Raw genomic sequence first — 16,894 nt, forward strand, 5'->3', positions numbered from 1 at the left:
TTATAGTTTCTACTAAAATTATTTTTCATTAAAGGCACTATGCATACTACAGTCTTCTATTAACTACTTTTCTCTTACTCTCAGCCTGTTGCAAACTGTAGAATTCCCTGGCAATGATGTCTGCCAGCTTCTCACACCAGTTCTTGGATGGACAGAAAAGCAGGACTGAATGGCCATCACAAACAGTCTCATAACACAGGCTCACAACATGGTCTTCATCTCCCTGAATTGAGACAAAATATTTTCAATGCACTCTCACACTGAATGGGGTTTGTAAATGCTGTCCATTCTTCTGTGTCACAGTGGGAATCTTCTACTTCAGATCAGAAAGAGGAGCAACCAAAGCAGATGGAGCACTGTTATCTCAGTTTCTGTCTTGCTTTAGAAACTCCAAGCACTATACGACCACATTGTTGAGGACAGCCCTAAACCTACCCATGAATAAATCTAAGGTTTTACATCTTGCTTTCATAAATCCATTTCTGAATGAAGGCCATACAATGCAACAAAAACTCATTCCAACCTCCATGTCATGGCTAACAGCAGTGGGGAAGAACTAAGAAGAGCCCCAAGGGAAAACATCCCTCTACAGTAACTAACAATGTCTGAACTAAAAGCATGAGATGTAGTCGTCTAAGCATCCCCAATAAGATGCACCCAGCAAGCACTGCTGACCAAAGACTGCAATATTCAGGATACAGCGGCAGGCTTTTATGGATACGTATACAGATGTGCATGCAAAACCCTACTGTTTACAGCTTGCCTTTTTGGCTTTAACATCCTCAGAGAGTTCCTGCGACTGATCTGTTTTGCTTGGCTAAGCCAGATTCTCTTTCAGCAAGCAGGCCAAAGGAGGAAGAGAAAATGTAGGCGTACAGTAAGACATAAAAAGCACTAAAATGCAAATGCAAACAAGGGAGCAATGGCAGGAACTGCATATACACAGCAAAAGCTCAGTAAGGACTCAGCCAAATTCATCAGAAGTGGTAAGGTCAAGTCCCCTTTCCTGGTCCAGTCCGAGGCACACAACAGAAATCTGAAGGTCCAGTGACAGATTTCAAGCCCAAGAGGATCATCCGGTCTTAGAAAATAAGCCAGTTCCCTTAAACTGTTGAGTCACAAACCTAGTTCAGTTCTTCCTCTCACTTAATTTAGGACCTATCCAAAGCAACCACCAAAAAATATCCAGAAAAGGAGATGTAACATCACCTTCTCAATATGACCATATGAAAGCAAGCTTCCAGATATTCTTGTCATGTACATTCCCTTTTGTTTTATGATCCTTTTTCCTTGCTGTGCCACCATGCTACTGAAAACAGAATGTTTGTGCAGCAGGAGAACTGGGTACAAAACACTCCAAAACCCTGCTGGCATTCAGCACATATTGTCCAACTAATGCACTAGTATTACAGACAGCCGTTGAACGGACTGGGGAGAGAGCTCACCCTTCAAAAACTGCACAGAAAAGGAACCTTCAAGTAGAAAGTCCAAATTTCCCACTTCTACGCATTTGGTTCTTCCAAATCATTATAGTAGGTTACCTTTAACTTTTCATATCCTTTTCAAGTGTGCAAAAGGACAAAATATTGAAAAGAGATTCAGAAGAATCAGGATGGACATCTGCCTTCTAATCACTGAAAAAATTAGATCATTCAGTAGTTTAACAAAAGTAGGTTCAACACCAGATTTTAATGCAAAAATATTCTCCCATCAATTAATGCAAATTTATTGACCTAACCAGGAAATACTTACCTTCATTTATGAAAGTGAAGTGGATTCCAGGACACAAGATAGGGTGGTGGGTAAGGGAAGAATCAAACTCTTTATACCTGTCATGTGCTCAGAAACAAGGTAACTGCAAAGTCAACTTTATCTTCAAGTCAGATTCAAGAAACTTCCGAGAATTTCATGAGTGTGAGTATGTTTGTTCTGGTTTTTGTTTAAATCATTAGAAGACAAAAAAAAAAATTTGTTTTCAGTTTGAGCATACCATCTATGAAGTAAACAATGAAGTCAGGAATGTCATCTAATTTAAAAAAAAAAAACTAAAACATACCCGTAGCTGCCTTTTTAACTTTAGCTCTGCAAAAGATGTTATCCCAAAGACAGTGCTCAGAGTTTTGTTACCTTCAGCTGAAGCTTGGGCTGGAATTCTCGCACTAAATTCATGGAGGAGTCATAAATGTTGCTGCCAATTTTCACCCACTCCTTGAGGGGCACAGGGCGAAAATCCGTGCAGTATAGCTCTGCATCTAACCATGAGGCTAGGAGTCCCAAGTTAGGGAGGGTAGCACTCATGCCTACTATCTGTATCCCACCAAAACTGTGACTGGCCATCTTCACCTGCCTGGAAGCGGTTAAAAGAAAATGAAAGTTAATGGCAACACAGGCTACTGTTCTGGAAAAGTGTTCAGAACAACTAAGTCTACTTCCTTCCAGCATCTAAAGTGCAAAGCTATGTTTTTTCAATTTCTTAACAAAGAAACAAGCCATGCTCCACACTTGGCAAACACAATGTCAAATTATGCATTGATAACAAGACAATTCAACTTTTTATCATTTTGAACCTAAACCTTAATCTCCTTTAGGTAACGGCAGCCATAAACTGACTGCATATTTGGAGAAACTGAAATAAATAAATCAACTATTTCCTTGCCATTAACAAAAACATGGGAATAAAGAAATGGTTCAATCTCTACTGCAGTCTTTCTAAGCTTAAATGCCTTAATTAAAACACTCCCATTTGTTTCAATTTCAGGACAAATTATACTAGAGTAAGGTCTTCCTAGAGTTGGAAACCAAAGCCCTTAGTTCAGCAAAGAAGCAAGCAGCTTCAGCTCTCAAAGTGCTGAACAGCAGCTTCCACTAAAGGCAGTGAGAAGTAATGGCCTCTTAACATTCATTGGCCTGAAAACACAAACCGTTAATTTAGATACCCAAATGTATATTTTTATTCAAGCTTTTACATCCACACAACTGGGGGGAGTTTATGCTCCTAAGCCTACATTGAAAACTACTCATTTGCATTGCACTGAGCCACAAATTGAGACTTTAAAAAATGAAAAGGTCTGACAAATCAGTATGAGCTCAGAAGCAGCCTGAACCTTCTTAGAAGATCCTGGTAGTCCTGGCAAAGACAAGACAGAGGAAATAAGACTACCCAGAAGCTAGAGTAAAAAAGGCCAGTCACTGGTGAGACAGAAATAAGGAAAATGTGGAAAGGCAGGCTCTCTCTTATCCAAGTTCTTCAAGTATTTGCTAGTACAGCTCCACTATCTAGGTTGCAGATTTTTTCCCCCTACAGCAACTGTTGACCTCAAACAATGAAAAACGTTCCAGCTCCACAACACACTCGTTGACTGGGGAGAAGAAAAATCTGCTGCAGAATTTTGGCTGCATCTTCAAAAGCCTCACAGATTAGCAAGGGTACCCATGTTTGCAGTGGCCACCACAGAACATTCTCTTGATGCAAAGACAGTCTTATACTTCAGTGGGATGTCCCACCAACCACTTCAAAAGCTCTTAAAAGCACTGGTAATTGGTCAGTGTTTAAAGAATTTTGATAAAGGGACTCCCATGAAATAACAGGGAAGAAAGCACCACAAAAGTGGTCCAGAAGTGTCCACCAAAGAAAAGGTGGTCTTCAACTCCAGGAATCTCAAGTGGATTCCAAAACAAAAATAGCAGTCACCTCCTTCATGTCAGTAAGTGGTATGGGGAACCAATGTCAACTCCACCATGATGGAGAGATGGAGAATATGGGCCCTAGTGCCTATATGGTGAAGGCTGAAGTATTGTGTCTTCCCAGGAACATCCCTTGATGAATCTGTCCCTTTTTCCCTGACAAATGTTTTCTCCTTCCTGCTTCTTGAATGCAAGGGAGGGAAGCAGAGAGTGGACCTGCATCTCTACTGCAGCTACATGATAAGCCAAGGTAAAAGGAGTGGCAAAACCACGCACATTGCTCTGAAGTGTATTGGCTTCCAGGACTTACAGGGAGAATATCAGAAAAAGACAGATGTGATTAGACCCAGAACACTGCTGGATCCTGGAAATCAGGATGGGAAATACTGGCTAAAATGTCCGTTTGAGACCCAATGTAGAAATGGCAGTTCCCCCAGAACTAAACAGGTAGTCTGTGCTTAGCCCAGCACTGGTACAACTCACAAGACAGGAAGCAGCAGAGAAAACACAAAATCTAGCTTTTGGTGCTAAAGGAACAGTTGATTTTGAGTCTTCTTTCAGCACCACCAATAAAGATTAAGATCCATACACCATCTCCTCCATTTGCCTTTGTCTGTGTTAGGGCACTATGGAGCCACTGGACAGTTTGGTGCTGGGAATCTAGATACTGAATTCTTAAAAGCCTCTAAAGCCCTTAGGAAACATCTCGACAATCAGTTGTGCTAAAGGCAAGAAACTATGCAACAACTAGGCTATCACATGTTATAAGCAAAACCACACATCACCCTGAGCAATGCTAACTCAGAAAACTACTGGCACATCCTCTTCAGTCTTCTGATCAATTCACCACTGAGAAGTTAGCAGCATACCCACTCTTCCACAACACCTGAACACTTCAGTAGGCTAAATACCTCCTTCCATGAAACAATGGAAAATTAAGCAGAGCAAATCTACTAGCAAAAAACATTAACAGAAATAATAGAAAGTTTTAAAAAAAATTAAATAGGCTAAAAAAGTAAATGAAAGCTGCAGCCTTATTTCTTTTCCTGAGAGAACAAATCCCATGGTAGCACAGAAATTGAAAACCACGAGGAAAAGAGGTTTTGACTACACTGGCAGGCCCCTGAGAGGTGGTATGATGAGACCTTAATAACCAAAATAGTCCAGGTCATCACTCCAATAAAAACCTTGAAGCTAACCCAAATTTCCAATTATCCAGAGAACAAAATATTTAGAGTCATCCATAATTTAGCATTAAAAGACAAACATCCTGGTCTACCCACCGTTTTGCAACCTTCTCTGTAACATATCTAACTTTGGTCAGGAGGAGTTCCAGCAGATATCCTCGATGAGAGTCTCCCAGCATGTGCAACTCATCCACAACCACCACTCCTGATAAAGAGAAGCATTCAGGTTACATTTGGCAAAACTCCAAACTAAGAACGGATAGCCTTGATCTTTTCATATTCCACATGATGAACTGAAATTTACATTCATAAATCCAGCTGTGCTTACCAACACCACTATGGCTTCCTTCTGTCACTGATTCTTCTGAGACAGATAAATCATGACCAATGTCATGACATTTCACACCCCCCACAACATCACACACATAAAAAATCAGCTTTTAAAAAAATAAAAATAAATAGGTTGAGTTGTTAGTCCAGCCACTACACAAAATGGTATTGCAGGATCTATAATGTAATATATTACTACTTTTTTTTAAAAAAAACAAAAAACAAAAAATTACCTCTTTGCAAGTAAAACTCAGGCTTCAGAGTGTCTAGAAAAGAACATCCCAGCACCCAAATGAGCTAGCCAAAAGCTTTGTTGACATCACTATCTTAGTTCTATAAACATCACTCCTTATTAACGCAGTAATGTGAGAAAAAAAACCTAGCGCAGATGTAATTACACTGGCATAGCCTGCTTCCTATTATATCTTTTTTCACTAACCAAACCTGAATGAGCTCCACTATTTAGCTTTAGCTTTCTAGTGGAAAGGAATCCTTACACGACTGCTCTGTTGTCATCCTACTTCCTGTAAAGGACTTTTTAATCTATTAGCTGCCTCCATCAAATTTGTAAGGTGTAGAAATATTGAAAAGAATGTCTAAGAAGCATTCTGAATACCAGCAGCTGGAGACAACAGACCAGACTAGGGTCTCCCCTGAGGAGAAAACATAGAGCCACTGCAACTCAGCCACCCAGCACACCTCCTGCACACATCCCAGCTAGCAGCAGTATGAACCCTTTCTGGCCAGTTGACAGGGTCACAGGGACATGGAAGAGGATGAAAGAAGGTAAAAAAAAAAAAAAAAAGCAGGGCACAGAGGACGTGAGGCTTCATTAGTTCTGCTGCTGTGGAGTTTTGTTTTCTCTTTCATGAAGCTATGTAATATCTTCCCAGTACAGCTAAAATAGCAGTAGCTTAAGGGCAAATGTGACCTTATATTATCTGTTTCAATGCTATTTTTCCTTCCCATTTTTTTCCTCTCCTTCCTACATATGTTCCTTCTCTCTCCGTCTGTTTTCTCCCCCTTTCTCTTTTAAGCCACTTAAGTTAGAAAAGAGTGCTGCACTGCTTCATCAGCCTCTTTTACAAACTCCCACCCATCCAGCTCCTCTGTCTTCCTGTACTTCCTCCATTCCATGCTTGCCTGTAAAAAATGGTAATTCATTGGTCACCAAATACATATTTATTCAGCTACCAGAAAAAGCTTCATCCTGCTTCCCCATACAACAGTCTGTCTGAATTCTTCCAGCAGCTGAAACAGGACAGTGTAATCAGATATCTACCAAAGTAAAATTCATACAAGTTACCTTTCCAGTCTTTGTGCCAAGCAGCAGCACATTTTGCTTCCTGAAATGAAGCCTAATGGTACCCACAGGCCAAAGCACAGGCAACGCCACTGTTTGTTGTACAGGACACTCGTTCTATACCTCCTGCTGCTACTTAGCTGTAATACATATTTCAAACCCACAGTAAAGCTGTGTATCGTGTTGCCCTGGCAGTGTGCAAGCTGGTGGGACCTTACTGTCACACATGCAAGTGCTCTCATCTATTCAGGCAACATTCAGAACACACCCACTGGAATAACACGGCAGGAGCAATCAGGCAACCAGTATTTTTCACAAAGCTATCCTGATCTTAAGCAGAATTGAAGCCAAGGAGGACTTCATGTCCCAGCATGCAATGGTATTTTCTGCTCAACAAAAAGCTCAGGAGTACAAGTGGGGCCAGAATTTTGTCATATTGCATTGCTACTGAAAATCAGGCTAGCCTCAGACTCCTATTTCTGTCAGCAAATTAGGTGTGTCCCTAGAAGACTGCTGAAAAAAACCTACTAAAAAGTACCTGAGAGCTATTGCAGACATTTACTGTAAAATAACTAGGCTGCTTTAAGTCTATATCCTGTTTAAAACTAAAAAGTTCTGAATAACAGGCAGCAAGGATTTGATATTTTTTTAAATATAATTCAACTAGTAATTTTTTAATTTTGTTTCAATTAAGAAAAGAAACAAGTATCACAACAGCACATTACAAATCCATTCCCAGCTGACACGTTGAGAAGGCTGCAGATTCTTCTCTAATCCACTTTCCTAAAAACTTCTTTAGCATCAGCGTCAAGAGGCTGAATAACATGAGGAATATCATCTCCTGTGTACCTGGATGTTCAAAACTGACACACGTTATATGCTAACTAGCAACACAAAATTGCTTTTAACTGAAAGAGAGCTCTGCCAGGCAGAGAATTTGAGTTTCACTCAACAATTTCCAAAGGCAACATGAGCTATCAGCAGGGGATTGACACCAACAAAAGGAACAATCCAAGCTTGAGATGGAATCCAGCCAGAACTGCAGTCATCTCCCAATAATTCATCTCAAGAGATAGAACACCCTGGTTATGAACTGGTCTAAATTTAGAATTAATTACAAGACAAGGGACAATCTTGCAGTCTCAGACAAGCTTGCTTTAGGTGACAAACTGGCATTTTCAGCTCATGCCCGTCTTTTGCAGCTTTTACGAAAATTTATCTCCAAATAGATGATTTGTCAATTTCTAACAGATTATTTTTAAACTCAAATTTAATTTAAAAATTAATTTCAAATAAGCATATAAAGAAAAAACCCCACATATTTTTACCCTAATTTCAGTTATGCTGTCATATTGGGGCACAAGGGAAACTGAGGGTTGCAGCAAATGCATTTTCAAATGGTGAAAGAAAAATGTCACACTTTGAGGTATCGGTGTTAAGGACACATGTTCAAATTAAAATCTTGTAATCACTTGGCTGATTATACTTGTATGACTCTTCTCAGGTACATTCATCTTAGAGAGCACAACAAAATGAGGGATAAAATGGAGGTACCAACCAAAGGGGTTTGGCGTATCTCTAACTTCTGAGAGATTATATCATTAAACAATACTTTTCAGTATACTGAATATGCTTCCATGGCACCTAGGCCAACATAAATATGGACACCGTGACCACACTCTCTGCCTTATGGCATACAGCTTGTATGGAGTGGTGACCTAGGATCAAACTAGCCCTATTTTAAAACAAAAAAATCCTAAACTAAGTAGCCATATATTGAAATAACTAACTGCATGATCACCAGTTCTCCTGCAAGGGAAGGGATGAAGATATACATTCAAGAATCAGGCTGGACTGTAGGATCCTCAATTCAAATCAACTTAAAACGCTGCACAACCATGGTCATCCACTCATCTTCCAGCCCACCAGCAGTCTAAAGCTTTCATGGTGATGCAGCCCCTACAGATCCAGGTGCAAATTTCTTATCCCATGATCTCCCACTGAAAAAAACTGCCAGACTTTATTCCCCTTATTCTCTCTTGTGTTTACTCTCCTGGTACACAATGCTGAAGAAAATTGACAGCAAATGCATATGGAACAGCAGTTTCATAGGTGGAGGTCTCAGAGCAGTTTGATACTCATCTAGTTTTCCAATTTTTATATTCTTAAAATAGTAACCAACCAGCTAGGTTACAGGCTAGAGCGAAGATGGGAGGAATTACTGTACAAAAGATAACCGGGTATGGCTTTATTGACTAGGGAAACAAAGTCAAGAACAAACTTCTGATTGGACTAGGAAAACAACGTCTCTCTTCAAGTACACACTGGAAACATAAGGCTTCTTCAGGCTTTGTATCTCCTCCCAAATACTAAATGAATACTACCATTATCTAGTGGCCATCAGGGCCACAGTGACCCAGAAGCCTACGTTAAAAGGACAGAAGTCTTTTGAGCAAACTACAAGAGAGAAATGAATGTCACAGCCCTCCTAGTCACCCTGACTACCCAGAGGAGCTGTATGTATTCCTTCCTCTTATCTGGACCCAGATGAGTACTAAACACAATTCCTCCTCCTCCTCCTTGAGCCAAATGAAGATAAACCATGGATGCCACAGTCCCTGTTCAAAACATAAATATACATACATTCATTTTTGAACTCAAACATATCCCAGACCTTTAATTCAATTTCATTAATTAGAAGACATTTTCTAGCTATAGGAATCACTGCTTATTGCAGCTAATCACTGTCTGTGGATTGTCATCCACATCAGACAAACTAAAACCTGCAGCTTCTACCTACTCACCCCAGCCACTGAGCTACATAGAATAGTCCTGCCTGCCTTCCTAAATTCAAATCAGAGGTGCTCTGCAAGAAGAAAAATTGCTCAGTGTTCCTATATGGCATGTCTGTCACATACAGAACTGAGCAAAAAATAACAGTGTCCCATAATTTCACATGTACTCAGAGTATATGATATACCTCATCCCCATAACAGTCAACACAAGTAGTATTTTACCCAGTGAGTCCATTTTGTTTTCTTCTATGAGTCTATTGATTAGACCATTGGCTTTCTCAATGGTGCAGACAGCCACATCCAGGGCAGAGAAACGTCCAGCAGGAGACATGCTTCCCATATAGCCTTCAACTCTTACATCCACCTCCTGAAACAGGGCCTGTTTTCAAAAATACAGAATGTCATGCCAAGGTTACAGCTCTGAATTTTGACCAATGCCTGCTGGAATCACATAAAAACCTGCATCCTTAATGACAATTTCTAATACTTATAATGCCAACTAATCAGATTAAAGCCACAGCTCAGCCAGTTATTGCTACTTTTTTTTCCCCGCTGTCATTTTTTATTTCCAAAGCAGAGGCCACACAGTATACATTGCAGGACAAAGTGTACAGAACTAAGAGATGGAGACCTCGGTTTTGCATTAAAAAATTTACCATTAAAAAGGTTAGAGAACACACAGTGCAACAGTTTATAACACCAGTGGGTTATGTACAAAGAAGCCTTGCTCCTGAGAAATCCTGGGCAAAAGCCAAATTGTGAGACCCCAAACACAAAGATGTCACATCTCCCACTGAAATTCAAGAAATGACGACTTCTTTTCTTCCATGGCTTATTGCTGCAGTGCCAAAGCTTAGGCACATTACTCACTGCATTAACAAAAGGTACGAATGTTTGAACCAGGTGCACAGGATACCATACGTCTTCAAGTGCAGCTACAGCCAAACCTTAGGCCAGGAGTAGTACAACACAGCATCGATGATCCTCCAGCATTGTAAGACTAAAGCAAAAGCATCTTCAATCACTGCAAAGTAGCTTCTGCACTCAGTTTACATCATTTCCTAGCAATGTGCAAGGTTAAGATACCATTTCAGTTTATTAACACCCAAAACATCTTAAAGGTCAGAAACTGTAACAAAAATGCCTGCTGGTTTTGTATTTGGTTTTAGTAACCGTTGTTTCTTCAACATATTAACTAACGGAAATGTTTGATATGAAAGTCTTTCAAGAAAAATATATTTTTATTTAAAAAGACTGTTCCCACAGTAATTTTGTTTTTAAATAGCTGGGGTGAGGAAGCCAAGACATAACAACATTCTGTCAGAACAAATTTTTAGCAAAGTCAAACTGAAATCAAAGTCACGAAATTCTGGTAGAACACCCAAAGGAAAGCTGAAACATCATTCTATCCTTTCATATAATGTTGATACCTTCCATTTGTATTTTTTCAGACACAATCTCTAACTGGAAAATTGTTTTAAAGTTTGTGGATTAGAAAATCTGTGAAGAAATGCAAGTAACAATGCTGTAAAAGTCAAAGCTGAAATAAAATATTTTAATGAACTCCTTAAATTTTTTCCAAGTTTCCCTTTTTGGCTAAAACTTTCATTTTTTTTTTATCTCCAACTTAGATTGAGAGCAAATTTTAAACTATGTACAAATTCTTTCTGAAACAACTCTGCAAAATTTCTTTTCTAAAATCCATACAAAAACTTCTAACTGTTTAAAAAATGTGACCCAACAATTACAACTCATAAATTTACCCTCCTTGAATGTTACTTACCTGCAGATAACATTTTTTCTCCTTGGCGACAGAGACAAAGGGAAGGATGAGAAGAGCTTTCTTACGAGTCTCCAGGACTCGCTTTAAAATCAGCAGTTCTGCAACAAGAGTCTTTCCAGCACTGGTAGGAGCTGGCGGGGGGGGGGAAAAGCTCTTTGTTTTAAATTAATTTCTAAAGGTATAAAAAAAAAAAATATCAAGGAACAAGCATCATAAAGTTAGCATAGAAAGCAGTTACTGGAGAAATTGGGGCAGGACTCTTCAAAAAATGCCCCTCTCCCACTGCCACAACCACATCTGCAGTTAACCCAATAAAGTGTCAAGAAGATGGCAAAGTATTTCTCTTCTAGCCTCTTTCATCACACTACCAAGGCATATTGCTCCAGAAGCAACAGCAGCTCAGAGATAAGCAAAGAGAAAAAAAAAACCAACCAAACAAAAAAATCCCACTAAAGTTTCTTGGTTGGACAGGAGAGCTCAGCCACTACCTTATTGACCTAACCCATAAATATATTAAACCCTCTGCTTGGTGAGCATTGCTGTTTGCCATCCATCATCCACAGAAAACTGTGGAGGAGATGCCACATACCAGGGAACAGCCATTACCTGGAAATCAGGCCCAAAGTCTCCTTGAACCAAGGAAATAAAGCTCAAATCCAAGCCTAAGAAAATCACCTGCCCCTCTTCTAAATTCTTCATCTGCCCAGTGCTGCTCTGGGACCTTCTTCCCATGGGGAGTAGACACTCAAGTTGTAATTTCCCACAGATTTCTAGTCCACCAGTCCTACTTTCCCTTCTGCGCCGCTCCCCCATGCCCCCTTCCCCAGGTGAAGAAAAAGAATAAAGAGACTGAAAAAATTAGATAATAAATAACATTTTCAAAAGTATTTGTATCTAACACTGCTGTTATCATTCAGTTCCTGGTTCACACAGTCTGTAATAAAAAGAGTGAGTTATCACTGATCAACTCCTAATTATCAGTTTCCAAAGGAACATTAACAGAGAAAACAGGGAAAAGTCTCTCCTCACACCTTGAATGGAGTCCATTCAAGCCAGGACTGAGGTACAGCAGAGGGACAGATCTTAATAGTGTCTCTCCAGAAAAAAAAAGAGAATCTTGACCTTTTTATCCGCCAGATCAGAATCCTTCAGCACCAATACGTTCTTGTAAATGGTACTGGGAAAGTTAGGGAGGACTGGTTTTGTCAGACGTTTGCATACCTGAGTAAACTAGGTTCTTCCCTTCCAGAACTTGTCCGAGCATTAAGCATTCTGCTTGCCATTCAAACATCTTCACTACTCCCAGACTGTGGTATTTCTCTAGAACTGCTTTGGGAAGACCCCAGCTTGCAAGGAGCAACTTGTCTGCTTGTTCTTCAGGAACATTTACCTGCTGATATTGCCCTTTGGGATGAGAAAATAAAAAAATAAAGAGATCACCTAAAGGTCAAACTTTTCTACAAGCTCCTGTATTATGAGAAAAGATAACAAGAAACTATCATCCCTATATTTTTCAATATCTCTTGTGTATGTTCCACCACTCTCCTTATCTCCTGACAGTTTTTGCAATTTTTTTCTCCTGTAAGATTTTCTACATTCAAATCATTTATTCACCAAAGTCTTGCTCTGATATTTGCTTTTGAGACAAAGCAGCTATTACTAAATACATACTCAAACAGAGAGTTTCAGCACTGATTAATATAACAGCATTACAATGTATTTGCCATCTCATCCTTACCCATACAGCTTCCTTTTTAAATTACTGCTACAGAGACTTCAGTACTCCTCACAGATTATGGAACTATCCAGTCTTTTTTTCTTGCTTTATAGACGAATTTAAAAAACAACATAAATGAAACAAGCAGCTCAAGCTACTCCGTACAATGCATGTTACTTGAGTTTATCAATACTGATTAATATCTTCACCACACTGACAGCTCCTCTAGCTTAATTAAGTTCCTTGATGCTTTTTTCTTGTCTTTACAACCCTAAATAATTTTTTGCTGGCTACAGATATTGCCTCTCTTTTGTTCAAATCATTAAGAAAATTCAAATTTTTTGTCCGTTTCTTTGTCTGGGATGGAAAATAGGGGAGGCATTACTGTGGACCAGAAACCTACCACCCATGACTATACAGTTCCTGTAACAGCATTTTGTGAAACACCTTGCCAAACCAAGATGAAAAACAAGTAATTGTGTGTACTGACTCTACTCTACCCATTCTACTGGCACATTCAAAAAAACTCTAAAACAAATTTCCCTCCATTGTTTACAGCATAAGGGCAGGCTAGATCAGAAACACTAGCCTGCATAAGTAGCCAGTATTTTTATTCTCAACACACTAAAAATCTCAACTGTTTCCTGAGGTTAACCCCAACCTAGTTGTCACTAGTGCCTGATCGTTCTCCCACACACAAATATATAAAAAAAGCTGATAATAGCTTAGCTCTGAAAGCTTTTTTTTGCTTTGTATAACCAAAATAGAGTACAAATACTAAAGTCGTTGAGCACCATCAGGAGAGAACAGCAGTATGCCACAAAGCAGAACAGGCTTTCCAAGGGGAATTTAAAGGAGACCAGATTTGTCAAGCCTAAAATGTGACTGTGGAGGGCAGACCCTGGGGCTGGGTGCCAGGTGCCCACCCAAGCTGCTCCATCACTCCCCTCCTCAGCTGGGCAGGGGAGAGAAAATATAACAAAAGGCTCATGGGTCAAGATAAGGACAGGGAGAGATCACTCACAAATTACTGCCACGGGCAAAACAGACTCGACTTGGGGACATTAATTTATTACCAATCAAATCAGAGGAGGATAATGAGAAAATAAACCCAAAACTAAAAAGACCTTCCCCCCACCCCTCCCTTCTTTCTGGACTTAAATTTACTCCCCATATCTACCGCCTCTCCTCCTGCAGCACAGGGGGATGGGGAATGAGGGCTGTGGTCAGTTCATCACACATTGTTTCTGCCACTCATTCCTCCTCAGCAGGAGGACTCCCCACATCCTCACACTCCTCCCCTGCTCCAGTGTGGGGTCTCTCCCATGGGAGACAATCCTCCATTAATTGCTCCAATGTGAGTCCTTCCCATGGGCTGCAGTTTGTCAGAAACTGCTCCAGTGTGGGTCCCTCCCATGCGGTACAGTCCTTCAGGCACAAACTGCTCCAGCATGGGTCCCCATGGGGTCACAAGCCCTGCCAGCAGCCTGGCTCCAGCCTGGGCTCCGCTCCCCATGGGGCCACAGGTCCTGCCAGGAGCCTGCTCCAGCATGGGCTTCCCACAGGCTCACAGCCTCCTTCAGGCATCCCCCTGCTCTGGCGTGGGGTCCTCCACAGGCTGCAGGTGGGGATCTGCTCCACCATTAACCTCCACAGGCTGAGAGGGACAGCCTGCCTCACCGTGGTCTTCACCATAGGCTGCCGGGGAACCTCTGCTCCGGCTGCTGCAGCACCTCCTGCCCTGACCTCGGGGTCTGCAGGGCTGCTGCTCTCACACCTCTCTCCAGCTGCAGTTGCTGTTGTGCCGTTGTTTCCCCCCCACCCGCCCTTCTTAAATATGCTATCCTAGAGGCACTACCTCTGTCGCCGATGGGCTTGCCCTTGGCCAGTGGCAGGTCCATCTTGGAGCCGGTTGGTGTTGGTTCCATCAGATATGGGGGAAGCTTCTAGCAGCTTCTCACAGAAGCCACCCTTGCAGTCCCCCTGCTACCAAACTCTTGCCATGCAAACCCAATACAGTGACTAGTATAGCAGAATTAGAATTCAGAAACATAAAAAGAAAAAAACCGCGTGATTGGATCCCAAGCTTCTTTCCTAATATTAAAACCAATGAACTACATGTAAAAGATGGAATGAGTAAAGGATTACATGATTCTCTCTTTGAAGAGTATCTGTAGATTAGCACTGAACATGAGTTTGGAAACTTAGGCCTTAGGGGTTCTTAAAGATCTATGTACAGAAGTATACCACTCACACTGATGTCTTTTTTCCTACAGAAAAATGCTAAGAAATAGTCAAAATGAGGAAGACGCACATTGTTGGCAAAGAGCATGGGGCATTAGGTTTCTCTGAAAGAAAACCCTTGCAGAATGTGGGGCCAGTTGGACACAAGAATGCCACTTACTGCACTGTCTTTGAGCAGCTGTTCTGTGGTCATACATATGTCGCCTTGCTCAGCTCCATTTGTCAAAGCTGACAAAACTGTATCTTGCAGAACATTATCCCATCAGGGAGAAGATTTGACATGACTGGTGAAGAGGCTGAGAGATGTAAATGCATGTTTTAAAGAGTTACAGAAAAATTGCAAAAGAGAATAAGTTACAAGATGTTATATAAACATCTTGATTTTAGATGTTATATACATCTTCTGGTTGTATACATTTTGATTTCTCTCTATTTAAACGCACAACCCAGTAAAATGTACTGCATCTAGAAGCATCACTTGCAGCAGTCCTGGCTGGCAGCAGGAACACTTTCTGTGACATCTTGCCACCAGGTGTTTATATAACACAAGATGTTTATATAGACCATCTTTTAGATATAAACAAGTCAAAAAAACCCACAAAAAACCCCACCAACTACATTTCTCTGCATTTGCAGGTATCAGGGCACCAACCTGGACCACTTACAGCAATGCCTCTAGATACAACATGCTTTATCAGCTTACTGTGCTCTTTAATTAATTTAATAATAAGGTAAATCTCGCATCTTATACCGAAGACTACAGACCGTACCGATTGTTGTATCATGGTAGCACCTAGAGGCCGAGTGAAGAATAAAGCCCAGCGCTAAATGACACACAATGAAACGAGCCAACTTCGTGCACAGAACGTACATTTTCTTACCTCCCTCAACCGAGCCGTGAATAGGGCGGGAAGATCCCTCGATCCGCGCACTTTGCCGCTACCACCCCCCTTAGCAGCAGGACGTACCTCAGCTGCAGCCGCCGCCCTCAGGGGAGGAAGGCAGGGGCGAGGCCCCGGCGCTCCCGCCCGAGGGCAGCGAGCCCTCCCCGGGGCCGAGCCCCCGTACCCCGGGCCGGGAGAGGCTCCGAGGGCCCCCGGCCCTTCCAGCACCGCCCCGGGCCCGCCGCCGCGCCAGGCGCCTCAGCGCCATGTTACCTCAGGGGGCACCGGCTGCAGGCCGGCGCCGCTCCCCCCGCCCAGCACGTCCCGGCCCCCGGGCTGGCTGCGGGGCCCAGGGGAGGGCGCAGCCCCGCCCCCCCCCCCCCCCCCAAGCACGTCCGGGCCCCCGGGCTGGCTGCGGCTCCCCGGGGGAGGCCGCGTTGTCCTGCGCCGGTACCTGCCGAGCCGGTGCCAGGGCAGCCGCTGCCGCGCAGGGAGAGGTCGAGGCCGGGCGGGGGGCTGAGCACAGCCCGGCAGCGAGCGGCAGCGCCGAGCGGGACAGCCTTCCCCGTCCCGCGGGAGGCGGCCCGGCCGCCCGAGCTGCCGCCGCGGAGCCCCGAGGCTGCGGCGGGGCCGTTAGGGGCGACGCCGCCATCTTCCCGCCGCGCCATTCAAAGGCAGCACCGCCCCGCGCGGCCGGCGCGGGCTGTGAGGGGAGCGAGCGGCCCGGCCCGCGCCCAGCTCCCGCCCTGCGCTAACGCCGCTTCGGCGCGTGGCTAATTACTGAAACGCGGGTTTGTGCTAAACTCCGGGTCAGTGTTCGATGAATTGCTGAAATCGCATTTAGTGCTGAGCTCTGGGTTAGCGTTCAACGGATTGCTGAACCCGAATTTAGTGCTGAACTCTGGTTTAACTCTATGTTGAACTTAAAAGTTTAGGTCAAGCGGCCCCTCGAGTCAAAAGCGACAAA

At 42.5% G+C, this 16,894-nt stretch overlaps 1 protein-coding gene across 7 annotated transcripts in view; it reads right to left on the reverse strand.

Moving 5' to 3' along the window:
• Positions 1 to 16,606, reverse strand: part of POLQ (DNA polymerase theta) — a 57,929-nt gene extending 41,323 nt beyond the window's left edge. For 3 of the 7 annotated variants that reach the window (XM_055807445.1, XM_055807447.1, XM_055807450.1), the window contains exons 1-7: positions 16,382 to 16,606; positions 12,304 to 12,486; positions 11,083 to 11,213; positions 9,522 to 9,678; positions 4,968 to 5,076; positions 2,128 to 2,347; positions 79 to 223 (exon numbers count right to left, since the gene is read on the reverse strand). In XM_055807445.1, coding sequence (XP_055663420.1) covers positions 79 to 223; positions 2,128 to 2,347; positions 4,968 to 5,076; positions 9,522 to 9,678; positions 11,083 to 11,213; positions 12,304 to 12,486; positions 16,382 to 16,595 — 1,159 coding nt within the window. In that variant the 5' untranslated portion in view covers positions 16,596 to 16,606. The other 4 variants (XM_055807446.1, XM_055807448.1, XM_055807449.1 and 1 more) reach the window with 4 other exon arrangements.
• Positions 16,607 to 16,894: the final 288 nt, after the last annotated feature.

The sequence above is a fragment of the Falco peregrinus genome, chromosome 6 (genome assembly GCF_023634155.1).
Source record: "Falco peregrinus isolate bFalPer1 chromosome 6, bFalPer1.pri, whole genome shotgun sequence".
Lineage (NCBI taxonomy): Eukaryota > Metazoa > Chordata > Aves > Falconiformes > Falconidae > Falco > Falco peregrinus.